At 39.5% G+C, this 27,976-nt stretch overlaps 1 protein-coding gene across 1 annotated transcript in view; it reads right to left on the bottom strand.

The window, feature by feature from the left end:
- The window catches only part of ADAMTSL1 (ADAMTS like 1), a 932,409-nt gene that overhangs the window by 343,896 nt on the left and 560,537 nt on the right, over window positions 1-27,976 (bottom strand). Inside the window, 1 exon segment of the mRNA XM_047700005.1 lies at window positions 12,814-12,859. Coding sequence (XP_047555961.1) covers window positions 12,814-12,859 — 46 coding nt within the window.

Here is a 27,976-nt window from a genome sequence, read left to right as displayed (position 1 = left end):
TGCTCCTAGCATAATGGCATGCACAGAGTGAATAAAGTTGAATGAAAGTCATAGGAAAGTACACATCAGCTTATAAGAAACGCTCTTGCTATTAGCCTTGCACACAAATATATATAAGGTGGACACAGTTCTTCCCTAGAAATAATCAGAAACTAGAAGACCTTTTAGGAGGACTATTATAAAGCAGGGGGTTTCATACTCTTGTTTTGTTGCAGAGCTCTTTCCACAACCCTCCACTCCCCTACCCCCAAAATCTTATATAAGAGCAGAGGCGATTGGAAGGCAGTAGGGGTGATGTTCATAGAAACCTGGCTGCTTAACCTTCACCACCCAGCAAGGAGGTCAAGGTGGCTCCACAGAAAGTTGTCTGAAAATTGTTTTCCAAACTCCAGTTCTAGAAGGATCAAGAGGTTTGTCCAAGTTGCATTTCAGGATCTATAAGCATTGCAAGTAAAAAATTCCCAGCAGTATTTTGGAGGAGGAAAGAAAAATTAAAAAGTTATAAATTCCACTTTGTGAAATGTAGTGATACATCATTTAAAATCTTCTGTTTGTGGAGAGCAGGAGTTTTTGTAATGAATATATTGCTTGGGAGAAGGAGAGTGGTACATTATAGGTCAAATGAGCTCTGAAGGACATTTGCTGGGCAAAGATTTGAAAGCAAAGCCACCTAAATGATGCTTCACTTCCCCATCCTTCTGTGATGACCATATTTCACTTGGGACTCCAAACAGAATTTGAAGCCTAAGTTAAACACACCCTAAGAGCCATGTGTAGCTTTGCTCATCATGAGATTATAATGAAAAAAAATACAGCCAAACCTCCAAGATAGACTCTGTAAGTTCCACAGTTTCCTCTTTAAAGCAGGAGGATGCTTAAAATGCAGAGAAGAGCATATGAAGAAAAGATTCGTAGAAGCACAATACAGTAGGAAAGTGGGCTAATTGAATAATGGCCTTCACTCAGAAGCTCAGCACAAAGGTCTGGGAGTGATCTCGCAGAGGAAAAAGTTCAGGAATTGATGGTGCCTGAGTTTCAACACATCTTGGTGCTAATTGGAAGAGTTGATGTTGCTTATCATTTTGAGTCTCATGGAAAGCAGGCTGAGCACAGACAAGTATTTGCACGTTAGCAACCTATGCATCACAGCTTGTTTAGTTTCATTCCGCAAGGCACTCTGCCAAGGGAAGAACTGCAGTAGTAATTTCTTTCAAAGTCACTGTCAAATCCCCGCTTTGAGCTTCTCCCTGGGTCACCAGAGGCCAGCATGCATTTTGTGTAATTCAGAAACTGGGACTTGAGAGAGTAGGTTTTGAGAAGTATTGACTCAGTAAATTTATAGCCTCTTGACAGGAGAAGCTCAAAGGAGAGGGAATTGGGGATGTTTTCAGCAAGGATACCTAAATTTGCCTCTTTGGTTACATTTGAGCTGCACATTTTAAAATTCTCAGCAGTTCCTATACTTCGAGTCTTCAAGAATTTTAACTGCTATAGTAAACTTAATTGAATATCTCTTCTTCTAAAAAAAAAAAAGCATATGTTGTAAAGATGCTTGAGCCTTAATCCTTTGGTGTGGTAGTTTTGTTATTTGCTAAATGAGTCAGTCTATATCCTTAATATACCCTTTTTCATTGTACTGAGATGAGCATGGATTTTGGCCTTATAGAAACCTAGCAGCACCAGTAGAACCACTAGATAAAGTATTTTATCTCTTTAAAGGTCCAGATAGGTTAATCCGTAAAATCAAAGTAATAACTCTCAAGGTGATATGAGAATTAAATGAATTAGTCACTAGCACTCGGCCTGGCCCTGAGCAGATAACCAAACAAAGGAGTTCCTTTCTAATCCTTCTCTTCTACAGATCTATGATTTTGCCAGGATCCCTTTGAGGCATATGATCAGTGTTCTAGTCATTTTCAACAGAGATTCCTGCACAGAGAGGAGAAAAATGCTTGCCTGTGGTCCTGGAGCTAGCTGGGAGAGGCACTCACACCGGCTTTTCTAGTCTGATAAATCCCAACACTCTAGGAAATGGTAGACAATCCTTCAAACCCCTGCATCAGGTGAATCGATGGAAGGGTTTTTCTTCCCTTCAAAAATCAATCAAGCCAGTACTGGACCATTAACAACAAGACACACACTTGCAAAAGGTCTAGCTGACTTTTTTCCTCAGAGAGTTTCAATTAAGCAAATGATCATGACTATTGAAGGAAACAAATTCTGGGTTGGTGGACCAAGTAGGAATTTCTGTCCATACTAACAGCCTTAAGAAAGCGGTTGCTGGGGCGCCTGGGTGGCTTAGTGGGTTGGGCCACTGCCTTTGGCTCAGTTCGTGATCCCGGAGTCCTGGGATCGAGCCCCACATCGGGCTCTGTGCTCTCTCGGCAGGGAGCTTGCTTCCCTTCCACTCTCTCTGCCTGCCTCTCTGCCTACTTGTGATCTCTGTCAAATAAATAAATAAAATCTTAAAAAAAAAAAAAAAAAAGAAAGCGGTTGCTTGACAGCTATCCAGTCACAGGAAAAGAGTGTGGCTATTACGTGAGGCACTCTGAGTTCTTATCATTTAGCATGACACATGTGAACTAGAACATGTGACTTCAGGGAGGCCAGCTCATGTCCCTCAAAGGCTATTTACAAGTGTTGTCAACGTTCCCTCTGACAGTCTCTGTGGGATGTTGCTGGCTTAGAATGAACTAACTGTGACCAGCTGAGAGGGTTAACTCCCCTACAGCCTTTAAATACACCAGAAGGATGCCAACAGCAGAAATTAGTCATAACAATCTATTTCCTTTTGTATTTTCCCCAACAATCTGGAGATCTTCATGTTATCTTGCGTTAGGGATGAGGGCAAGATCATCCCCAGCTGAGGAACTTAGCTCTTTGGGAAGACCATTCTTTACCTGTCTTCGCCAACAGAAGGTGGCAGAAGGATCAAGAATTCATTGCCTGTCTCCCATGCGGTTACACCACTGCACGGATTTTTGTACAGGAGTAGTGGGAAGTGAACACGCCTCTTGTTGCCACTTCATGACTGAGAAAACTGGGGCTGTGAGTCATCCAGAGAACTTGCCCAACCACAGAGTGAGCAATGATGAGCTGCCCAGCCCGTGTTCTCCCCATGGAGTCATGTTCATGTCACCCCCCCTTCCAGAGAGTAAAAAGTTGAGGCAGAGGCTAAGAAACACATTAAGAGAACACATTAAGGAGAAAGGAAAAGTAGAGAGAGACTTCGGAGGGGTCCGATAAAGACATGTCAGGAAAAGCATTAAAAAGAAAAGAAATGTGTGCAGCAGTCAAAAGAAGGCCTAGGGGAGAAGAAAAGCAGAAGGGCCCAACCCGCTGGGGAGGGAAAAATCCCCAAAAAACTTGGCTGGCTGCCTGGCAGCAAGCACTGCAGAGAGATCTATATCCACCAGATCCACCAAATGAAGGAATCTGTGAATCATTAAAAAAATGTTTATTTCTTTATGCCACAAATGATAAAACAGTTCGTCATAAAGTATGAGGGCTTTTTATTTTTTTTTCCTGGAGTAATTGCTGCAGATATCTTCAACCATTTAATTCTAAAGGCTCAGCATTGAACTATTGAAAGAGAAATGATGTGTTCTGAATCCAAATCAACCTCTAGTTATCCACATGGCATGCTGTATCCTTGTGCTTTAGAGATGAATTCATTAGCCAGCTGCTCAAACTTGCTTAGCGCTCAGGCTGACAGAGGTTGGACAGGAACTCTGTCCGCAGGGAAACAATGCAAGTCCCTTATCACTACTTGCCCCCTTTTTATTATTTATATTATTATTATTTTTAATATTAATATTTTATTAATATTATTATTACATTTTATTATTTTTATTATTTTCCTTTGTTACTAATTTCAGCATAAATAGAAAGAATTATGATCCACATCAGGAAAATCAAGATGTCCCTGAAAATGTGTTCCCTAAAGAACATCCTTTTGTCTCAGCAATAGTGATTCTCAATGTTGAAAGGAAAAACACACACACACACAAACCATAAAGCCCTACAAGTAGTTAAGTCACCATTCTACATTCATTCTAGCTTTGTGGGAAGTTAGACTCGTTGGGGGTGGGGGATATTGATTGGTCTGCTGGGATATATTTCTGAGAATATACAGCAATTCCAACCAAGCATTTGTCTGGCCAAAGACCAGCCAAGCAATAAAGCTGCCAGAGACATAATTGTTCAGCCTATGGAGTGGGCACTGTGTAGACAGTCTGTTTTCTAGGGCGCCTGGCATGGCTCACTCAGTCAGTTAAGCATCAGACTCTCGATTTCAGCTCAGGTTGAGATCTCAGGGTCCTGAGATAGAGCCCTGGGTGGGGCTCCCTGTTCAGCAGAGAGTCTCTCTCACCTTCTGCCCCTCCCCCTACGCATGCATCTGTGCTCTCTCTCTCTCAAATAAATAAATAAATCTTTAAAAAAGTCTGTTTTCCTATACTTCATCCACAGGAAGGGGCATTTTATAAGCCTGCACTTCTAATATTCTTGTTCCAGGATACCTGGAACCTGTTTGTTTGGTAAAATGATCAAGAAAAGTTCTCCATGATATCACATAGTGAGGCCGACCTTCAGGAATTTAGAGTGATCTAATTTTCACTTTTGTAAATAGGGTATTCTCCTGGAAAGAGTACTTTGCCGCAGAAAGGGAAAATTGAACAAAGACTGAGGGAGGGCAGAACCAACATTACTGAGCATGCTCACTGCGTTTTAGATGTTTCCACACGTAACCCTCAGAAAAACTGTGAATTTTTTTCCCCAAAGTTTAAAAAGTAAATTTATATATTCCATGACTTTCAGACTACTTTGCCCTGACCTCATTTTCTTTTCTATATTTTTAAACTTATACCTGTAAGAGAAGAATACATGCGTTCATTGTAAAAGACCTAAAGTACTACAAAGGTATACAGAATAAAAAAAGGAAAGTCTTTCTTAAGTTACTCAAAACCTCTCTCTGCATAATGTCATCACTGTGACCAGTTTGATATGGTCCTTTAAGACCATGGGCGCCTGGGTGGCTCAGTGGGTTAAGCCGCTGCCTTCAGCTCAGGTCATGATCTCAGGGTCCTGGGATCGAGTCCCACATCGGGCTCTCTGCTCAGCAAGAAGCCTGCTTCCCTCTCTCTCTCTCTGCCTGCCTCTCCGTCTACTTGTGATCTCTCTCTGTCAAATAAATAAATAAAATCTTAAAAAAAAAAAAAGACCTTATGGTATGCCACATACCCAACATACCTCAGTTTGGAGACTTTTAAAAACTGACTGAGATCATATTAAAGATACTACTCCACAACCTGCTTCCTTCACACTTACTATGTCTTGGAAAAACTTTACAGGCCTGTACAGACAGACCCAACTTAATGCTTTTTAGTGACTGTAGAGTTTCCATGATATGGACGCACCACAGTTTATTTAACCAGCCCCCTTCTATTTGTTTCCAGTTTTTCAATTACCACAGACACTGTATTAACAAACATTCTTTGGATATATTTAAGAAGGGGATTTTTACAAGTAAGAAAAGAGAGATGAACGAATTTTGTTTCAAAAGCACATAACTACTAAGTGGCAGCCCACTGAGAGATTACTATTTTTGTAGTCCTTCGTGTCCATGGGTTGAAAAATGAAGTGTGCCCTTTAAGTCGCTCTCAGTTCCTAGCCACACATCTCGATGGCCTCTCAGAGATAGCCATTACAAGGCTAAATGCACATGTGTAAGGATAGCAGAGGCTGGCCGCTATTTTGTCATATTAACTTACAACTGAAGTCCTAATAAAGTTACTTGGGAGAGACATGTTCTGTCAGAGTTTAAATTGAGAGTGCTCCCTTTCTCAGGGAAGATTACTGTAGAAGGAAAATTCCTGCTCTTTAGCTAGGTGGTTCATTAAGGAGGGAATCATGAGTGGATCCTGCAGGAAGCACGGTTCTTAGGTCCAGTGTTCCCTAGTCTAGTCAGCCTTGTGGAGGACCACTCTGGATTCCCAGGGCTCTCTCTGGAAGTCCCCTGGAGTAGGGGGAGGATTTTGAACATTTATTAGGAAGAAACCAACATTCTTTCCCTCAGAATTTCTTTCTCAGGTAAGAAATGTGTTACTTGAGGTTAAGAGAACCTTCCACTGCCTTTCATGTATTTCAGTCTGAGACTGACTGGCTCTGGGGACTAGGAGAAGAGAGAAGAGAAATACACAGGCAGGGGTGATTAGAGTAATCCCCTTCCTGTTAGTCTCCTGGTCCTCTTGCAAACAATGTCCATTGCCCTTAGAAGCTACAAATGCCCCTTACAAAATGACACTTGGGGGTACGTTCAGGCTCCTCAGCACAGATAAGCACCTCTTTCCCCGCACCATACCTGGTACCATTCCTCATAAACTGACCTACCAGAGCCTCAAGAAACTGGGTTAGTTCATGCCTCCCCCTTCACATGTTCTAATGGGGCCACAAGGTCAGGTCAGAGAGAATTTTCTGACTACCCATCCCCCCACAGCAGCTTCCCCCATGTCGGTCTTTATGCCATCTCTGCTTGATTTCCTTCAGAATTGTTCACTCTGAAATTGTCACACTTATCTTTATTTGTTTATAACCTGCTTTCTCTCACTAGGGAGTGAGTTCATGAGAGCAGGGGCTTACCTTTCTCTGTAGCTAAGATACCCCAGTGCTTAGAAAAAGTGTGTGGGACACAATGGGTCACAGCAGAAATTGTTCAACAAACCCCATTTCCATTTTTTATAACACTCTTTCCCATTGTAGCCTGGAAACATTCCTATCATTTTGGAAATGCTCCACTCAAATATTTTGTTATTTAGGATTTCATCATTCTTTCACCAGATGTGTTGAATGCCCACCATGTGTTAGAGGTTGCTAAGCTTCATCTGTTCATAGCCCCTGTCATATCTCAGCAATTCCATCGATTAAGTCATTAGGTCCAAACAACTCAATAGGTATTTGCATCTTAGTGACTTAGTAGCTATTTGGGGGGGGGGGATATATATTTTTTTTTTTTTGAAAGAAAAATTAGCTTTAATTTCATTCATAAATAACCAGGTTTACTGACTCTTGATTAAGTTTGCACTTGTTGAGTACTGCAAAACTTCTCAATGTATGAAATTGGATTGGACAATGCCACCCTCATCTCCAGTCCCATGTTGATTTTCTCACAGTGCTTGCCTTTTTTTTTTTTTTAAAGATTTTATTTATTAATTTAGTTTGACAGAGAGAGAGATGGGGAGAGAGCGCACAGGCAGGGGGAGCAGCAGGCAGAAAGAGAGGGAGAAACAGGCTCCCCATGGAGCAGGGAGCTTGATCCCAGAACCCTGGATTCATGACTTGAGCTGAAGGCAGGCACTTAATAGACTGAGTCACCCAGGCGTCCCTCTCAGTCCCTGCTTTTTTTTTTTTTTTTTTTTATTTGACAGAGCGATCACAAGCAGGCAGAGAGGCAGGCAGAGAGAGAGGAGGAAGCAGGCTCCCCGAGAGAGCAGAGAGCCCGATGCGGGGCTCGATCCCAGGACTCCGAGATCATGACCTGAGCCGAAGGCAGCGGCTTGACCCACTGAGCCACCCAGGCGCCCCTCAGTCCCTGCTTTTAATCAAAGCTTCAGGAGAACTGGGTGTGGGGCAAAGATGTTACAGAAAGGAACATAGCACGATCTCGTAGTTTGCATAGTGCCCAACACACTCAAGAATTGCTGTGGTGGGGCACCTGGTGGCTCAGTGGGTTAAAGCCTCTGCCTTCAGCTCAGGTCAGGATCCCAGGGTGCTGGGATTGAGCCCTGCATCGGGCTCTCTGCTCAGCAGGGAGCCTGCTTCCCTTCCTCTCTCTCTGCCTGCCTCTCTGCCCAATTGTGATCTCTGTCTGTCAAATAAATTAAAAAAAAAAAAAAAAAAAGAAGTGCTGTGGTTCCTTTGAAATATTTAAAATATCCCAGGGCAGCCCTGTCAGGTGGCTGTGTCCCCTGACACACTGTTTCAGAAGCCGTTGTTAGTTAGTTCGTGCTAGTCACTGGGTATACACTGGTGAGAAAACCAGACATGGATCTTTCCTGACCTCTTAGCCCAGAAATCCCTGCCTACTCACCTCTAGAAGAGTTCTAGAAGAGATAAAGAAATGTGGTTTCCCAACTTTAGTCTTAGAGTTTTTTTTTTTTGTTTTTTTGTTTTTTTTTTTTTGTTTTTAAGAATAGTAAAATGTGGTAGTGAAGCAATAAGACCTTGATAAAGAACTCGAGTCCCATCAGCTATGTTGCTCATTGTGGTCACTGTTTCCTAAATGTCAACTCTTGTGAAGATTAAGGATGGTGATAAAGAAACATTTCATAAGTAATATGATATTAATCTAAACACTTTGAAAGTCAATTTAATAGGCCTACTTAAGATTAAGGGGCCCAGATTTGAGGTCTAATTTGAATAGGCATGAATATGTGACCTAAGGAAACCTTTTTGAGGGGTGCCAGGGAAGATATGAGACCTAAATGACCCACCTGAGTGGTTTGCTAGTTGATACCTATTGTTTTTCCCAATAGTAACCTTAGTCTTTCCTTCTAGGGAGAGATGGCCCTGCCATTTTCCTACAAGGGAACAGGGACTGTGAAATGGGAAAGGTTGGATGCTCTATGTCCTTAGAAATTAAAATAGTCTACTTGGAACAGCTAGAAATAGTAGAAGGTAGCATGGGGGTGCCTGGGTCGCTCAGTCGGTTAAGCATCTGCCTTCGGTTCAGGTCATGATTTTAAAATCCCAGGATAGAGTCCCACAGAGAACTACCTGCTCAGCAGGGAGCCTGTTTCTCCCTCTCCCTCTGCCCCTCCTCCTTCTTATGCCCTCTCTCTCTCAAATAAATAAATAAAATCTTAAAAAAAAAAAAAAAAAGAAGAAGGTAGCATGACTACGAGAACTAGGCAAACATCATGGGAACTTTCTTTATTGACACTGTCTGTAGAGTGATTAACAAGGAAACCATCAAAGTACGTGAACTGATTTTTCAGGCAACACAGAAAAATTAGAAAAGCGAGGAGATACTTTCTCCTCCTCAGTCTTGGAGAATAAGGACCTAAAGAAATGTCCTATGTGGCACCTACAAAGAATAGGAAAGAGGGTGACTCTGTGGAGAAGAGGGTCAGAAGAGCCTCAGGAAGCTGTCAGGGATTAAGGACTGACCCTGGAGGCTTAGCTAACAAGAGACCCTTGAGTTTTTCAAAACAAGTATTTATTTTTAAAAGCAGAATATTTAACTGAATTGCTCTGAACTTCTTAGTTTGAGAAACTGGAATGTGATTATGAAAAGATTCTTTCTTAAGGGATTTTTTGTTTGCTTTTTGGCAATGCTGCTTCTGTCGTGGCCAAAAGCCAGAAAAAAAAATAATAAACTTCAAATGATTTGAAAACTTCAGATTCTCATAATAAGACTCAGGGTCAGTTTGATTCTATAAGCTATAAAGAGTTGGCGCAGGTAACGCAATGGGTTTTAAATAAAATTAGGTCAGAGTCTCAGCTTCCATCTGTCCATGAGAATGCTCATAATGATAGGAAGGAAATTGTAGGCTGCTTCTGAAGAGCTTTAAGGAAAGGTTAGGCAGACATCTGCTCATGATGCTTTAGGCATTCATCTGCATAGGAGAGTTTGGACCCTTTCCATTATTTTAAAAGAACCCGAATGGACATTATGGAGATTCTTAAATAACATCATGGTAGTTAAAAAAAAGAACCCTGATATATAAGCTACCACTATATTAAAAAGGATAATAAAGACAACCAATGAGCTAAAGTATATTTCTATTAATCATTCTTTTATATCATTTCTAAACAAACTCTGTCAATGCCATTTTTTTTTTTTTTGAAATTCAAGAATTACAGATTTAATTCTTTTAACCGGCTGGCAGTTGAACCTATGCAGTTCCTAGTATCCTCAGTGGAAATAAAGAAATGAACTAGGCAAAATTTTCCACTGAAAAATAACTCTGACTCCCAATGATCATGCCTTTTAGTTGCATGCACTCTCTCCCTGGTTGGGGATTAAAAAACATATATACTTTCATTCATCTTGGTCTCTCTCTCAGCCTATCTCATCTGTACTCTGGCCGCAGGTCACCTCTAAGGCCAGTTTTCTCTATTCCTGCCCCAGTGCCTCGCTGTACTACTGGACTAAGTCCTAACACCCTTCTCCCCTTGTTCTCTGTCAGATCAAGCTTTTTGGCCTCAGCTGAACCCCTCTTTGCCACCTAATCATTCCCTGTTTGCTTTGATGGTTTCCACTTGATTCTCCCAGGGGCTGTTGTGGGTCTTCCTGCTTACGTCTTTAAGTTCAACGCACCTCCTCCACTTTCAGCAGGTGACGGAGAAAACTCTACAGAGAAGCTTAAGACTGTGTGTCCCAAGCAGCCTCAACATTTCTTCAAAATCTTTCTAGTTCCTCATGCTTCCTCTCTCAGTTTGCTTCTATTTTCTCAGAGTGAAGCCTATGGTCTTTTCCTTTACCAAGATTCTTCTTCTTGTCACCTACTGTCTCCTTTGGGACCTGGGGCAGGAACTATCCCTTCACCTCCTCAGATGATCAGTCTCTCTTTTAGGTCAACTTATCTCCCAATGTTTACTCATTGCAAACAGACCAATTACCCACCTACCTTTATGGGACTCCACAGATGATGAGATACCTCTGTGAATACGAAGAATAGCTTATACCCATCGACTCCATTTTCCCATTGATATACTTTTTAGCTGCTGTGATCTTGATTTTTGTTCCTAGTACACCTAGTACACCTAGTACACCTAGTACACCTAGAAACCATTGCCCCAGCAGGCTTTTTTTCAGTGTCCAACCTATTGGCAACATTGATCCTACTGAACACCTTCAGGAATTCTTATTTCTTCTGCTACTTCTCTCATGGTTCTCTTTGTGGATTACCTGGCAGTCTTTTTCTTTCTATCTCAATTTAGAGCTTCTCTCCTCTTATGATTTTACATGCTCTACCATGTAAAGCTTCCCAATCTTCAAATTTTATACATCTTATTTGTATTTCTATGGCTCGTGCCTTGATCCCTTTCCCGAGATCAAATCCCCATTGCACAGCTGACTAAAACACCTACAAGTCCAGCCTGCGTGTCACACTCCATAGGGTCCTTAAACCAAACTTGTCATTTCCCTCTCCCAAACCTCCTCCCAATGTTACTAGTTTTGGTCATGATATCCACCATTCTTTCAGAAGCCTGACTATTCACTTAAATTCAGCAAATTTCTATCATATGCTTAATATGTGTGAGTCAACAGTTCCAGGCATGGGGGGATAAAGGGGACAACGCAATACATGAGGCTCCTATCCTCATAGAGTTTGCATTCTAGAGTAGGAAAACAGAAAACAGACAAGTAATCAAAGAATATAAATTTTGGTAAAGACTAGTGCTATGAAGAAAGTGAAAGTGCTGCAAAGGAACTCAGGTTGCTGCGAGACACGGGTTTGGGCAGTGGGACAAGCTATCAGATGAGGTGACCAAGGAAACCTCTCTGAGGAGGTAACATTTGAGATGACTGGAGTAAGGAATAAGGAATAAGGAATAAGGCCAATCATATAGATAGTGAGGAAAGAGCTATTCTAACAGACATGGGCCAATGCAAGAGCTCAAAATTTGTACACACCTCTGTTTCCTTTATTCTCACCTCAACTCATCTTTCTAATTTAAATTGCTTGTTAGTTCTTGCAAAGTGACCTTGATTTTTATCTCTTTCATCTATTTCCTTCTGGTTTAAGACCTGATTGCATCCAGCTCCCCATCCATCTCCTGTTCCAGAACATCCCTCATATCATTACAGAATTAATCTTCTCGAAGTAAAAGAAACTACAATACCATCCTCTTGCTTAAAGCCTCTAGTGATTCCCCCATCATTCACTGAACTAATATAAGCCTGGAAGAGTAGCATTCAAATCCATTCAAGGTGTAACCTCAAAATATTTTTCAATTACTTTCTTCCATACTGCTAGGCACAATCCTATCCAAATTTGTATGCAGAGCACACCTTCAACATTTTGTGTCCCCTTTACTTGGACTGACTGTCACCCCCTCACACTCATTGTGGATCCGTCACAGCCCTCCTGGTCCTCTAAGCCCCATCTAAAACCTTTTTTCCTTGAAGATCCTTTAGATGTCTCTCCATTTTTAACCCACAAAGAATTTTATCCCTTTCTTAGAGCATTTGTCATACTTTGTGCTAGAATGTGGTTATGTGCACATCTATCTTCTCTCTCTGCATCTCTTACTTTATCACAGATGTTTCCAGACAGTGACCACGTTATTTTTCCTTGTACTAGTGTAGAGCCTCACACAGAGTTGGCATGGAACAGTATTTGTTGAATGAATAAATGAACTTGTCAAATCTGAGTTTGATCAACTAATACTTACTTCACAAGACCCCAGTAGTTTCCTTTTTATCATTCCTCTCAAGAGGTTCTCAAGAGACTTAGATGTGAAAAGTCAGAAAGCAGAGATGAAGTACAGAACAGAGTCCCTATTTTGAAATAGTCTAGTTTCAGCTGAAAGTTTATATTGAGGAACATTAAAGATACCTATTTTTTTCAGGTTGTATCATCACTATAGGGTGAGAAAAATAACTTACAGAAACACTAACTGATTTCTTGTTCAGGTTACATGAAACTGCTTAACATTATTTAGTTCTTAAAAAAATATTATCTGTAGTTTAAAAAAAGTTTGTTTTTCAAGTATTTTGTTTGCATTTACTGAATTTTAAAATAGATTTTTTATTCCAAAGCTTAAAAAAGAAAAACATTATCACAGTCACAGAAGCTCAATACTTACCACATTACTGCATGTTCTATATCGGATATTTCTTCCCTCACAGCTCCTAGGGGACAAAAAGAAAAAACAGATTCATTATTACCTGTGAAAGGCTCAAAATTGAATCTATTTGCTTATAAAAACAAGTTTCGGGGTGCCTGGGTGGCTCAATTGCTAAGCATCTGCCTTTGGTTCAGGTCATGATCCCAGGGTCCTGGAATCGAGTCCCGCATCGGGCTTCCTGCTCAGCGAGAAGCCTGCTTCCCCCTCTCTCACTCCCCCTGCTTGTGTTCCCTCTCTCGCTGTGTCTCTCTGTCAAATAAATGAATAAAAAATCTTGAAAAAAAGAGAATAAAAATAAAAACAAGTTTCAATTAATACAAGTAAGAGTCTTTTCTTCAGAGTAACAATGTTCTTAGAAAAGTTCCTATCAAATATTAAATAGCAGATCTCAAGAAGTTGTGTGTGGAAATGGATTTCTCCATGAGGGCGGAAACTAAGCATTCATTTTGCTTCCAGAAATTTTCAAAATAAGTACTTACAGTTAGTGCTTATTTAACCAAATAAATATTAATGCAAGGTTTACCGAAAATGAATCCTGCCTTCCTAATTATTTCTGGCATAAGACTGAAGAGATGTTTCACTGAACAAATGTAGGTCTGGAATATGGTAAAAACGGGACTTGATAAACATGTCTTAAAATTACACATATAAGGACATGAAAACTCATAGTTCTTAAAGAATTATTTTTACTTCTAAAATACACAGTCATTGTAGAGGTTTTGGGAAAGAAAGTTTACAAAAACAGAGTCTCCCAGAATTGCCTCATCTAAGGATAATCCCTATTATTTTGATTTTATTGATTTCTTCTCAGTGTGGAGGAAATCACATCACCTATGCCATTTTGTAGTTTGGTTTTTCCACTTAAAAATTTTTGGAAGCATTTTCCCACACTGTTAAATAACTTTAAAGACACAGCTTTGAGAGCTATATAATATTCCGTTAAATGAGATAACATAATTTGTGTAAGCATTCTTCCATGACTTGTCATTTAAGTAATTTCCAATTAAGGGTTTGATAAATGATAGTGTGATAAACTATGTCCATGTGTATGTTTTATCTAAGTTTCTGACTATGGCTATAGGATAGATAAATTTCTAGAGGGTGAAATACTGAAATAAAGGGAATGAGCTTTTTTTTTTTTTAAGATTTTATTTATTTGACAGAGAGAGATCACAAGGAGAGAGAGAGAGAAAGAGAGAGAGAGGAGGAAGCAGGCTCCCTGCCTAGCAGAGAGCCCGATGTGGGACTCGATCCCAGGACCCTGAGATCATGACCTGAGCTGAAGGCAGAGGCCTAACCCACTAAGCCACCCAGGCAGCCCCAAAGGGAATGAGCTTTTATAAGGCTTTTGATAAATATTGCCAAATTGCATTCCGTAAAAATTGTATCATTTCGTACTCCCATCATCACTACATGGGAAGCTCATTTTACTCAATTTCTATGAACCAAACCAATTTTTTTTTTAGATATTCAAAGGTGACACTTATAAACAAGGACAGCAGTACTCTGCTCTTTGTAAAATAAATCATACTTTTTTACAAAACAAGTAAAAATATATTATAAAATGCTGAGAGAATGATTATACTAATAACCGATAGTTATGAAATCCCAGGAATATTTCTAAGTTTGTTGTATGTATTAATTTATTTAATCCTTTCAAGAACCCTGGGAAATAGGGCACCATTATTATACCTATTTTATGGATGAGAAAACTGAAGCTTAGGAACGTTAAGTAACTTGCCCAAATCTCACAAATATTAAGTAGTAGAGCTGAGATTTGAAGGTAGGCCATCCAGCTTCAGAGCTTAACTCATAATCAAAAGAATTCACCACTACCTAATTTACTTGTTTATCCAGCAAACGTCCACTGAGCTACTATGTGCTGGGCAATGCATTTACTTCTGAGAATACAAAGAAAAATGAATATGATTTTGTCCTTGGCCTTAAGAATACCACTCATGTCATTATAATTCAGCGTAAGAAAAGCTAAATAGTATGTATTAGGTCTTGGGGATGTTATCAAAAATAGAATAGCATCTGAAAATACAATTACACAAAGGCTATCTTCAAGAAATAGGGGGGCGCCTGGGTGGCTCAGTGGGTTGAGCCGCTGCCTTCGGCTCAGGTCATGATCTCAGGGCCCTGGGATCGAGCCCCGCGTTGGGCTCTCTGCTCAGCGGGGAGCCTGCTTCCTCCTCTCTCTCTCTCTCTGCCTGCTTGTGATCTCTCTCTGTCAAATAAATGAGTAAAATCTTTAAAAAAAAAAAAAAAGAAAGAAATAGAAAGGTCCCAGGCCTAAGGACCTGACTGTGACCAGTCTGATATTATTAACATGCATTAACAATAGAATGTGGGAAAAGCAAGGAAGGGCTGGCCAGGCATTACAATCATAGAAAAGAAGAGGATGACAGAGATATATGGTTGTCAGTGCCCCCCCACCCCGCCCCCGCCGCCACCGCCTAACAATGCCCCAGGCAAAAGGTCAATGAGCATCATGTCCTCTAGGTCACATTGGAAAGGCTGTTGCTATCACGATATAGATGCCTCATGCTAATTTTGGTGATGCCGACGAAGGCTCTATTCATCCCAGGAATACCCCTCATTACGATGCCATGTTGACCAAACATCTTGCCAAGAATGATCTGGTTTCTCAGGACTGCTGAGAGGCAGACTGTGCTTGTCATGCTGACGTGGGTATTTTGGTCCATGTAGTAGTCCCATTTTTCATTGTAAGTTACTCAATACACTAGCATTATAGTTTGAAACATTAATCTCATGGACCAAGTCATTGTGAGCGCACCTCCAAGAAAAGGATCTGTTCTTGGGATGATTGCTGAGATATACCTGATTTCTGAGTCTAAAAAGATGATAACTAGGCTCCAGTTGATAGTAAATTTGCAAGGTGGTGAATTCTACAACCCAGAGACCTCAGGTATCATGCCATTTAGACACTGGTCTTGGCTGAATGTGGTTAAGTTTTTCAGTTTTGCAATTCGCAGTACATAAGTGACATGGCGTAACAGTTCAGGGCACCCACTTTGAAACCAGAATCCTCTTTCTGGAATCTTGGCCTCTTCTGAAGTTTCAATATCTCAGTTTTATCATCTGTAAAATGGGATAATATTTCTTATCTCCTGAGATTATCATGAAGATTAACTGAGTTAATATCTGTGAAGCACTTTCTATGGTACCTAGCACACAGTAAGAATTTTGTAGACATTTGATCAATTGATGGCATAATAGCTATAAAAATATAATAAATATGGAAAGAAGGTTAAGAATATGTAGAGAAGAAACCACAGGCAAAGGCATAGACATATATAAAGGTCTGGCTTGGTTTTGCTAGAGTTGGGGGTTTATATGGGGAACTGCAGATGAGAGAAATACCTTCTAATTTTGAACTTGGCAACAAAGGGGAACCACCAAATGTTTTAAAACCGAGGAGACACAATGACTTCTTGCTTTAAAAAAGTGAACTCTGGTGTTAATCATTAAGACCTTAAGGCTCTATGCTTTTCACCTAATTTTATTTTCTTTTCCTAGCCTTATCCCCCAAAAGGAATAATGAAAACATTTTTAAATTAGGAATTTGAAGATGTAGGTCATAGGCTTTGCTCTTCTCCTTGCATAAGCCTGTTGCCCTCTCAAGGTCTTACCCCTCTCATAGGTCTAATGTATGTTGGGATGGTGAGGCACCAAGTTGTGATCACAAGCTGAGATAACGTATAAAAGCTCGGTTCAAATGCCAAGGAGATATTATCAAGATGCCATTTACTAAAAATCAAACCAAAACAGGCAGAAAAATACCCACTTCATTAACTTCAACGAGCCTTTCCCCATATATTTCCAACCACAAACACACGTTTTTAAAAGCATCCTTGAAAAATAGGAGATGGGGCACCTAGGTGGCTCAGTTGTTAAGTGTCTTACTTGCGCTCAGGTCATGATCCCAGTGTCCTGGGATCGAGTCCCACATTGAGCCCCGTATTGGGCTCCCTACTCAGAGGGAAGTCTGCTTCTCCCTCTCCCACTCCCACTGCTTGTGTTCCCTCACTTACTGTTTTCTCTCTGTCAAATAAGTAAATAAAATCTTTAAAGTAAAAAAAAAAAAAAAACAAAAGAAAAATAGGAGATGAAGGCACATAATATAAAAGACTGATTTAAACCCTTATTTCACAAAAACGAAAACAAACACAAAACAAGGAGAAATACTTGCTGCAATTTTCAAAGAATGTCTGATAATTGTCTAACACTTCATATTGATTTACAAATAAATTTTCCCCTGAATTAAGCCTTGCCTTTACTATAGAGTATTACTTTATTTATTTATTTATTTATTTCACTTAACTGACTGAAATATGATTTAAAGTGGTAATGCCAGATTTTGGAAAGGTCCTCATTACTGAAAGACATTATAAAATTGTGGGTAACAATAGTAATTCTAGCCTGCATGATATATTGAGTGCCTTCTGTAGGTATCTGGACCAGGGTTACATATTCTGTGTACATTGTCAGTAAGCTTCTGACAACTCTCCATGTTTTTATTATTCCCATTTAATAGATGAGAAAATTGAGAAGAGAGAATCAGGGACTGGAACCCAGATTTGTCTAACTCTGGAGCATGTAAAACAACAAAAAAAGAACAAGATGTGCTTAAGAGGTGTAAAATATTGGGGCACCTGGGTGGCTCAGGTGGTTGGGTGTCTGCCTTCTGGTCAGGTCATGATCCTGGGATCGAGTCCTGCCTTTGGCTCCTTGCTCAGTGGAGAGCCTGCCACTCCCCCTGCTTGTGCTCACTCTCTCTCTCTGACAAATAAATAAAATCTTTAAAAAAAATCTGTAAAATATTAACACTAGGTGAAATCTGGGAAACCAAGCAGAGAGTTGGCCTGGGGCTTAACTGCACCTTATTGTTACCGTTATCAATTTATCAGCTGCTCTTCAGTTCTGGTAAATTCACTTTTAGTAAGTAAAAGATACCTACACACACACTGTGTATCGGGAACCTCTCCAAGAGAACCTCTATGAAATGTAACATGAAAAGAACTGCAGGGCAGAGAAGCTTATACGTTTTAAAAGTTCAAATTTATTAAACCTGAATATAAATTTTATTTAAGTTAATGAAGTGACTATTCCACCACAAGGATTTAATTCATGCCAAGTGTGAATTTCTTTATCCAAGGCATTTATCTGGGCACAAAAGCCTCATTTGAGGGTCAAGCAGTAAAAAATATTTTCTTCCTTTCTTTAACAGTTCATTAACTAAAACAGCCAAGTGGTTTCCTTCACATCTAAGCAAAATAAAATTCACCTCTGGGAATGAAAACAAACTGAAATTTCAATCCAAAATGGTTTCCAAAGCACGTTATAGTCCACTGATAACAGAGATTTTAAGTAAATGCATCCTTTCGACATAAACTATAGAGAAGTTTTTCAGGGCTGTGTTTAGTGAGCTGAGGACTGTACCAGTTAAGGACTCAGAACTGGTTCAAGTATGAAAGAACAAAATGCAAATATTCAAATATATTCCAAACCGGATTTGTAATGGGAAATTCCTTATTTATTTATTTACTTACTTATTTTAGCACTTTAGTCCTAGCCAGCCGTTAATTTTGACCTAATTCCTCCTCTCAAAAATGGAAATCATCTCAATCACAAGCTATTATTTCTGAATTATTCAGACTTTAATTCACTTATAATGAGATTAGTGTAAGCTTGAGGCACACTTTATTGGTCTCTCATTAACACACAACAAACCATCCAAACTCTTCCAATTCTTAAAATCCTGATATCTTAGTTTCAATTACTATAATTTGACAACCACAGAAGAGATGAATTACCATGGAAAATTAAAAGCTCTCTTTCCAGGCTTTAGCAATTTGTTGGTCCCATACTTCCCCATCCTCCCACTTATATTATTTAAGTCATTAAAAGAGGGAGGCATATTCAACTTATCTCTCACTAAAAACTAAAAAAAAAAAAAAAAAAGAGTAAAGCACATCCATTTTTACCTCAAAATTGTTCTCATTTTCTCCCTAAGCAAACAGATTCTTCTGGGGACATAACCAGACTCATCCTTGGTGACAGTCAAGTTTCAGGAAAATGTAGTAACTGTGTGTTTCAGACTCCAGGATTTCAAAATACTGCTCATGAAGTTTGCCTTTGTTTTCCCAAAACCAAAGAGGGCTGCTCAGTCAAAACAGGTTACAGTATATCTTGGAATACTGGCTGGTTCTCAAATATGTACTCGGGCAAAGAACTTTAAAATATGACTGTTCATCTGCTTATGCTCTCTTTTTAGTTATCTGGAAGGAAACCATGAACTCTTCACAAGAGAACAGATATAAAACCATATCAGCAGTTCAAGCTGATGGAAGGACTCTGGGTCCTTTAGATTGTGGATCCTAAAAATGAGCATAGATTAGACAAGATAAGCAGACTTACAGCTGGAACCAGGATTTTGTGTAGTACTGGAGCATAGTTTTCCTCTCGTACTTCAATTTGAGCATTGCAGTATCCACTGGAACTATCTTGCAAGAGGATGTCCCCCAGGAGCCAGTTAAAGCACTTCTGCATTTCTGGGATTTTTTTTTTTTTTTTGACAAAGACCTCAAGAGGAATAACAAATTCTGAGAACACTTAAGAGGACCAAGTACAAATGCACCATTAGGCCACTTTTCATTTTCCACAGACACATTACTGCAAGAGGTTCTTTCAGGAAACAACACTTGATACCAATCAACTTAGTCATTAAGAAGGAAGTTACATGAACCTCTGGACACTGTGTATAAACCTATCCTCAGATGCTCACTGTCCTCATCCATGGGTCAAACCCAGTGATAAAAACTTAGGGTTTAGAAGAACTAGAGTCTGGACATCATAGATGGTTGGCAGTGATCACGCCTTGCATGGGGGAGAAGAAGGAGTAAGAGGACATTTAAGTGGTGGGTGTCCTAAGCCCCATGTTCTCGTCTTTCCTTTAGCTCCGTTTTACTCTTTTGTTTAAGAAAAGTAAGCCTTCAGTGTTTTGCATTTTATTCCATGTTTAAATCATTATTAATTCCAATTTAGAATGTCTTTCATGAGGCTCAAAGTGAGCCTGGTTCATGAGGAAACTTTCTTGGTGTGGTGCTTGGTCCCAGCAAGAGGAGCAAGTTCAGCACCACCCCTTCTTCAAAAAGTATCTACCTAGAAACAGAATAGAATGGTAGTTATCAGGGACTGTGTGTGTGTGTGTGTGTGTGTGTGTGTGTGTGTAGGAATTGGGGAGATATAGTTTAAGGGCACAAACTGGCAACTGGTAGACAAGTAAGTGGTGGAAATTTAATGTACAGCCTGGTGATTATAGATAAAAACACTGTATTATAAGCTTTAAAGTTTCTAGGAGAAATTGTTCCCACCACAGAAAAGAAATGATAACTATGTGACATGTGAGAGGTATTAACAAAAGTGGCAATCATATTGCAATATACAGATGCATCCAATCAACATGTCATATGCCTCAAAATTCTTATGCTATAGCTAATAAGGGGTTAATGTCCAAAATATAGAAAGAATCTATATAACTCAACACAAAGAAGGGAAGGAAGAAGGAAGGAAGGAAGGAAGGAAGGATGGAAGGGAGAAAGAAGGAAAAAAAAAAACCCAATCTAGCTAAAACATGGGCAGAGAACCTGAATAGACATTTTTCCAAAGAAGACATCCAGATGGTCAACAGATATACGAAAAGATGATCAACATCACTCATCATCAGAAAAATGCAAATCAAAACCACAATGAAATATCCCCTCACAACAGTCAGAATGACTAAAAAAAGACAAGAAATAACAAGTGCTGGTGAGGATGGGGAGAAAAAAGAACCCTTGTGCTCTGTTGGTGGGAATGTAAACTGGTGCAGCCATTGTAGAAAATAATAGGACGTTTCCTCAAAAAATTAAAAATAGAAATACTGTATGATTCAATAATTCCACTACTGAGTATTTACTCAAAGAGAATGAAAACACTGATTTGAAAAGATATAGGCATCCCTATGTTTACTGCAGCATTTTTTATAATAGCAAAGATAGGGAAGCATCCTAAGTATCCAATGACTGGTGAATGGGTGAAGAAGATGTGATATATATATGCAATGGAATATTATGCAGTCATAACAAAGGAGGAGGTCTTGTCATTTGGAACAACACAGATAGACCTAGAAGATCCTATGTTAAGAAAAATCATCAGCCTGAGAAGAAAGCAAGGACCATATGATTTCACTCATATGTGGAATCTAAAAAACAAAACAAATGAATAAACAATCAAATAATAGAATCAGAGCTATAAATATAGAGAATGAGCTGATGATTGCAAAAGGAAGGGGCCTAGAGGATGAGAAAAATGGGGGGAAAACCACCAAACCAACACATTGCATTGTATACCTTGAACCTCTACAATGTTATATGTTAATTATACCTCAATAAAAACATATGTTTAATATGTCATTAATAATATTATTAATAATATTATAATTAATAATATTATTAATAATCATGTTATCTGCATGACTATTATATAGTCATTATATACTATACCTCTGAATAATTGGAGATGTTCTAGTATGCATCCCCAGTGAGTACTTTATTAACATTAATAGATTTGAACTTTTTTTTTTTTTTTTTTGAGAGAGAGAAAGAGAAGGAGCAAGAGCAGAGGCTGGGGTTGGGGGGAAATAGAGGAGAGGGAGAGAGAGAATCTCAAGCCCTGACTCAGGGTTCCAACTCATGACCCTGAGATCATGACCTGAGCCAAAATCAAGAGCCAGATGCTTAACTTACTGAGCCACTGGGCACCACTAGATCTGAAATATTTTTAACAAACATTTAATGAGTGCATGTTTACTCTAGACAGACTTTGAATCTCTCTCTACCCACCTCCAACAGCCATGAGCTCCCAGACCTATCTCAAGTAATAAGAAACTTGCTTTCAAGATTCTCCATAACAAGTAATGTTTTGGGCACCTGGGTAGCTCAGTGGGTAAAGTGTCTGCCTTTGGCTAAGATTGTAATCTGAGTCCTGGGACTGAGCCCCACATCAGGCTCCCTACTCAGCAGGGAGTCTGCTTCTCCCTCTTCTCCCCACCCCCATGCTTGTGCTCTTTCTCTCTCTCTCCATCAAATAAATAAATATAATCTTAAAAAACAAACAAGTAATGCTTGATCAATGATACTTGCTAAAGAAAAACAGATCTTAAATATTAATAGGTCTCTTTGAACTTCTCTGTGGCAAACTTCAGTGTTTTTCCTCCTTGAGGTTAAATCTCCTTCCTTCGACAAAGTCACCTAAATTCTAGAAATAATGCATCTGCAACACATACAACCTGCAATGGAAAAGTACCCTTGAAACAAGGGAAAGACAGGTCTTGTGTGCTGTGGGACTTTCAAATGTACGCATAAAAAATATCTCTTCTTTTAGGCATTTAGTTGAAAGGTCCTCACGTTCACACAGGATGCCCTGTTCATTTTGGACTGCCCCTTCTGCATGTGATGTCTCACGTGGCTTGAACAGATTAGGGCTGAGGGAGAGATTTATTTTTTTTTCTGAGTAGATAGATACACAAGCCAAACTATTATGACAGCTTGATAAATGTAGCTTTTGAAAATGCTTTCTGTCGTAATAATACAACAAACAACAAGGAGGCAGGCTGCCAGGCATCATCCATCAGTAGGTGAGCTGGCTGGGAACAGACACAGCCCTAGTGTCGCACTAGCTCTTCTCAATCTGCCAGACGCTCTAACGTGGCCTCAGATGCCAAAAGAACAGTTGGCCTAAAAGCTGCATTTTCAAAGCAATCTTAAACAGAATGGGGGGGTAGCAGAGGCCCAAATTTTAAAACCGGTGGCATAAATGGAGACCTCGACTTTAAAGTGTTCCTTTGGCATAGATAACATATTTTTGTAACCTTAGTTTTATAATTCACCACTTCTGCTCTATACTAATCTCTCATTATAAAAACATTCTGAATACTCTACCAGCTTGGAGACCTCAGTTCATGCATACAGAGGGGGTTAAAACTTCATGTCAAGAACTAATTCAATATGAATGGAGATGATGTAGGTTTGGAGAAAACATTCTGAGAAGTCATTCCCTCTGCTTGTTTCGTCTTTTCTCTACCATAGGAAACTAAGGAAATCTTCTCTAACCTTTACAGATTCTCTAGCAGCAGCTAAGAGGCTGCAGAGCTGTTCAATTAAAATTTAGACTCACGTGAGGATAGTGTAGGCTGGATTTTGGAGTTTGTCCCCTGAGTTTCAAATTGGTTTATTTGCTACTATGAGTGTTTGGTGTGTTCTTAATTACCACTACAAAAATTCCTGCCAAGGTTTTTTTTTTTTTTTTTTTTCCCCAAACAAGTATGATTTTACATATCTCTGCCTGTTCTTCAAAGACAGACGTGTTAAAACAAGGCATTGTGTTCTCACAAATATGGGTTGAGGTTCTGAAAATGAGGAGTATGCCCGTGCAATCAAAAAAGCCGGAAGAGGGGCGCCTGGGTGGCTCAGTGGGTTGGGCCGCTGCCTTCGGCTCAGGTCATGATCTCAGGGTCCTGGGATCGAGGCCCACATCGGGCTCTCTGCTCAGCGGGGAACCTGCTTCCCTCTCTCTCTCTCTCTCTGCCTGCCTCTCTGTCTACTTGTGATCTCTCTCTGTCAAATAAATAAATAAAATCTTTAAAAAAAAAAAAAGCCGGAAGCAAGAACAATGACAATGTAAACCGCCATGATCGTGCCCAACTTCTGACTACGCCAGAAACTGCTCCAAGCACACTGCTCAGGAAATCTCATGAGAAAACGTACAGTGAGCAGTCTGACGGGGAGAATGAGCCCTTGTGCGGGGTTTCTGGCAAACAAGCTTTTGTATAAGGCTCTCAGATTCATAGTCTCTTAACATATTTATTGAGCCTCCAATCTGAACCAGTACTATGCAAGGCGCTGGGAAAGATAGAAAAATGAGGACCTTTCTGACTCTTTCTATGTCCTAATTTCATTGGAAGAAAACCCACACCAGCCCACGTAAAACACACAAGTGTCTACTTCATAGTCAGCAACTAGCGGGTATGGTCTGGATGCTACATGAAAAAGGAGTTGGACAAAGGGACAAGCTGGTGAGAGAGAAGTACTTAAGAAGATAGTATTTTAAGTGCGATGTCCCATATGGGCCCCATGTGTCCCAAGAATGTGATGGAAGAAGGGGTAACTCAAGAAACAGACCTACAGCAGGTTCCTGGCCCTAATATTCTATTCAGTAAATGTGTCCAACACTGAAGTGGGCAGGTACCTGCTATGTGCCAGGCAGAAGATCTAAAGACAAGCACGATAAAACCTGTGCTCATATGCTGATCATGTAGCAGGGGACAATGCCATACACATAACTCTAACACATGCCAGGTCATGAAAAGGAAACTCAAAGTGGTGGGAAAGTATAGCAAAGTGAGACTGAGGGACACAGCAGAGGATGCAACTTGAAGTAACAGTAAGAGTTTTGCTAGCTGGGCATGGGCACGGAGGGATGTCGTAGGTTAGAGGCTCACTAGAGAAGAGGCCCAGAGGTGACAAAACAATATGGACAGGTTTTGAAAGGACCAGGACAGTCCTCTAGCTGTCCAGGGATGTTTTCACTTTAAAAAAACAAAACATATTTTTTGTTTCTTTTATTTGCTTTTCTCCCCCTGCCATCTAGGTCTCTGAGCCCCAGTACTTAGCAAAGGGCCTGGTGTATAGTTAACACTCCAGAAGCATTTTCTGAGGAAAGAAAAGAGGGAAGGAGGGAGGGAGGAAGGAAGGTCAGGAAGGAAGGAAGGGAAAGTGGGTCAAAGAAAGAGAGAAGCTGTAGAACAGAAGGAAATGCTATCAGGAGACCACAGAGAACCTTTGGTCTAATATTTGCTCTAAGTTTTGACCCTGGAAACCTAATTGGAATCTTTCTATAATAAAATGAAGATGAAAAGTGTAAAATGAAACAAAATAGTTACCAGAGGAAGGAAGCTATGACTTTTTTTTTTTTAACAGACTCTGTTTATTTTCACCTATTTACTCAAAGTTATATTTGTCACCACGATGCATTTGTTCCCTCTGAAAGATGGCGGGGTATGGGGAAAGGGGATTGCTGCCTTTGGCTCGAGATCCACTAGCAGGAGGGACATGTACTTTTTTATACATACACACATGCCATAAGGTTTGCAAATGATCTTACATTTGCTCAGTAGCCAAAAGAGGCAAAGAATGAGAATAAAAACAAATGTGTTTTAGCAACATCAAGTCCAACTTTTCTCTTCCCCATGAGGAAAATGTATATTATGAAACTCTAGGACTCTCACAACCTCACCCGACACAACCCTGGAGCTGGGAATTTATGAATTATTTTGGCTACAGACAAAAGTTCTTCAATCTGCCCATATCACCCAGATGTCTTTTGCAAGATGGGGGCCTGGAGAATAACAACATTTTTCTTTAAAACCATTCATATTAAGAACAGCCTTTGTTCCTCTTCCTATCTGGCAGCAAAATGGGTTTTGACTGCATATGTGGAGGAGAAAAGCTCTCTGTTTCAGGGTCACACATTCAATTTTAGAGTTGAAGGACACCTTAGACATTTGTTGGATGTAAATATTTATTGAACACCTATTCTGTTCCAGGCACTGCCCACTTGACATCATAGACAAGCAAACGAAATCCCAGAAAAATTGAAAACCCTATCCAGTGTCACATAGCTAGAAAATAGTGGGGCCAATAGTAGTAGTTTGATTAAAAAATTAAAGGGGACAGTCTACAGAAAAAGGTGAAAGGTTCTCACAGAGACAGTGAAACACACTATTAGGAGAGCCAGGTTCCTGAACAGGTGACTTTCTCCCACTAGAAAATGATATCCGTCTCGACCAGTAAGTCCTACCTGAAAGCCCAGAGGTAGGGATTGGCTATGCAGCTACTTAAGGTTGGTATATGTAGTTATGGGTTTCAGCTGATGATTGCACATGAATATGATGTTACTTAGTATTCTATATTTATTCTTTTTGCCTCCAGGTAAAGCATCCTTCCCCTAGTGTATGCAATTCAGATATCCCTGGTCATAATATCTAGTGTCCTTTTAATTTCTATCAATCTCTCTTTCTTTCTCTTTATCCTTCTCCGGCCTGCCCCCTCCTTCTTGCCAACCCCCTCTCCCCCAGTGGCTGAAATTAAGCAAAAACAGTTAGGGTTAGATAAACTCCTCTTTTCTATTGCACACATTGGGCCCAAATAGAGATGACAGAATTCAAGTACTATTAGGAAGCCTATTAAGGGTAATGATAGATGCTGAATTGAAGGTAGAAAGTTAAACTCCATTCTATGGATAAGAAATTAATGAATCAAAGGGAGGTAGATCTCTGAATCTACATAAAATACGCAGTTACTGGGCATTAACTTAGTCATTCACTAACAACCTGGAGGCATAAAGAGTCATAATACTGGAATGGAAAAAAACTTGAGAAATCACTTAGTCCATTGCCAATTTGGGCAAGGGTGACCTTGACTAATACCAGACAATTGTGAAACTATTCAGAAAAGTTATTTTCTTGGCTTGCAGAAGTATAGGGAAAATCACTACTTCTATGTCCTGATAGGCTGGTGCCCAGGACTTACTTCCTATGTTACAGATTGGATCATTTCCTAGAAACTTGAGTGAGGAATCAAAACATATATGAATTTCTTTATCAGAAAATCTCTTCTTTTCTTTATTGCCCCAATCTCTAAATTCCCAGAAGGCTGAATCATTTCACTATCATCCCCTTCAAGAGAGCAGCACTTTTGACATTGGATATACATTAAAATTATTTGGAGAGCTTCTTGAAAATTTATTGAGATTAGGCCTCACGTGTAGAGATTTGAATTTAATTGGTTTTCAGTGGGGCCCAGTTTTTTGTTTTTTGTTTTTAAAAGATGTCTAGGTGATTCTCAAGTACAGTTAGGATAAGACCATTGCTACATATGTATTACCTAATTACAGAACTGGGTGAAATTCTCTTTTGAAAATATTTTGGAACTATAATCAGTAGAAACTCAACTAGGAACTTAATAATTTGGTAAATCCCCCAAAGGAGATGCTTGACCTTTTGGCCTTTTTATCAATTATAATTGCCTATCCATGGTACATGTTCAGTAAGTATTTATTAACTGAATGAATGAAAATTGAGGAGATTCACTCTTAGAAGGTTATCTGTTTTCAGGAATTTACCCATGTCTTCTAGGTTATCCAATTTGTTGGTATGTAATTGTTCATAACAGTCCCTTACAGTCCTTTTAACTTCTGAGTCATCCATTGTAATGCCTTCTCTTTCATTTCTGATTTTATTTGCATCTTCTCTTTTTCCTTTAGCTAAAAGTTTGTTGATTTTGTTAATTTATCTTTTCAAAAAACAAAAACCCTACTCTTAGTTTAGTTGAATTTTTTCTATGGCTTTTCTCAGTGCTATTTGATTCATTTCTGATCTCATCTTTATTATTTCCTTTTTTTCTGATAACTGTGGACTTAGTCTGTTTACTAGTTCAGACTAATAATTAATAAGAAGATTGAATCAATAATCAAATACCTCCCAACAAAGAAAACCAGAATCTAATGGTTTCACTGATGAATTCTACTAAACATTAAAAAATAATAATACCAATTCTTCCTAAACTCTTCTAAAACATAGAAGAGGGAACACTTCCAGACTAATCTTATGAGGCCAATATTGCTCTTGTGCCAAAGCCAGACAAATACACTGCAAATAAAGAAAACTATAGGCCAATATCCCTAATGAACATGGTAGCAAAAATCATCAATACAATTCTAGCCAATGGAATTCAATAGCACATTACAAGGATGAACATGCAGGATTTATCTGTGGGATGCAAGGGTGGTATAATATATATATATCAATCAAATTCATACACCACATTTATAGAATGAAAGATAAAACCCACATGGTCATTTCAGCAGATGCAGGAAAAAGAGTTGACAAAATTCGATATCTGTTCATAATAATAAAAAAAAAAAGCCTTTAAAAATAGGTGTAAAAGGAACTTAGCTCAAAACAATGAAGGTCATATTTGAACAACCTACAGCTAAC

Source organism: Lutra lutra, chromosome 13, assembly GCF_902655055.1.
Source record: "Lutra lutra chromosome 13, mLutLut1.2, whole genome shotgun sequence".
NCBI lineage: Eukaryota > Metazoa > Chordata > Mammalia > Carnivora > Mustelidae > Lutra > Lutra lutra.
The sequence above is the reverse complement of the archived record's forward strand: the minus strand, read 5'-3'. Positions and strand labels throughout refer to the sequence as shown.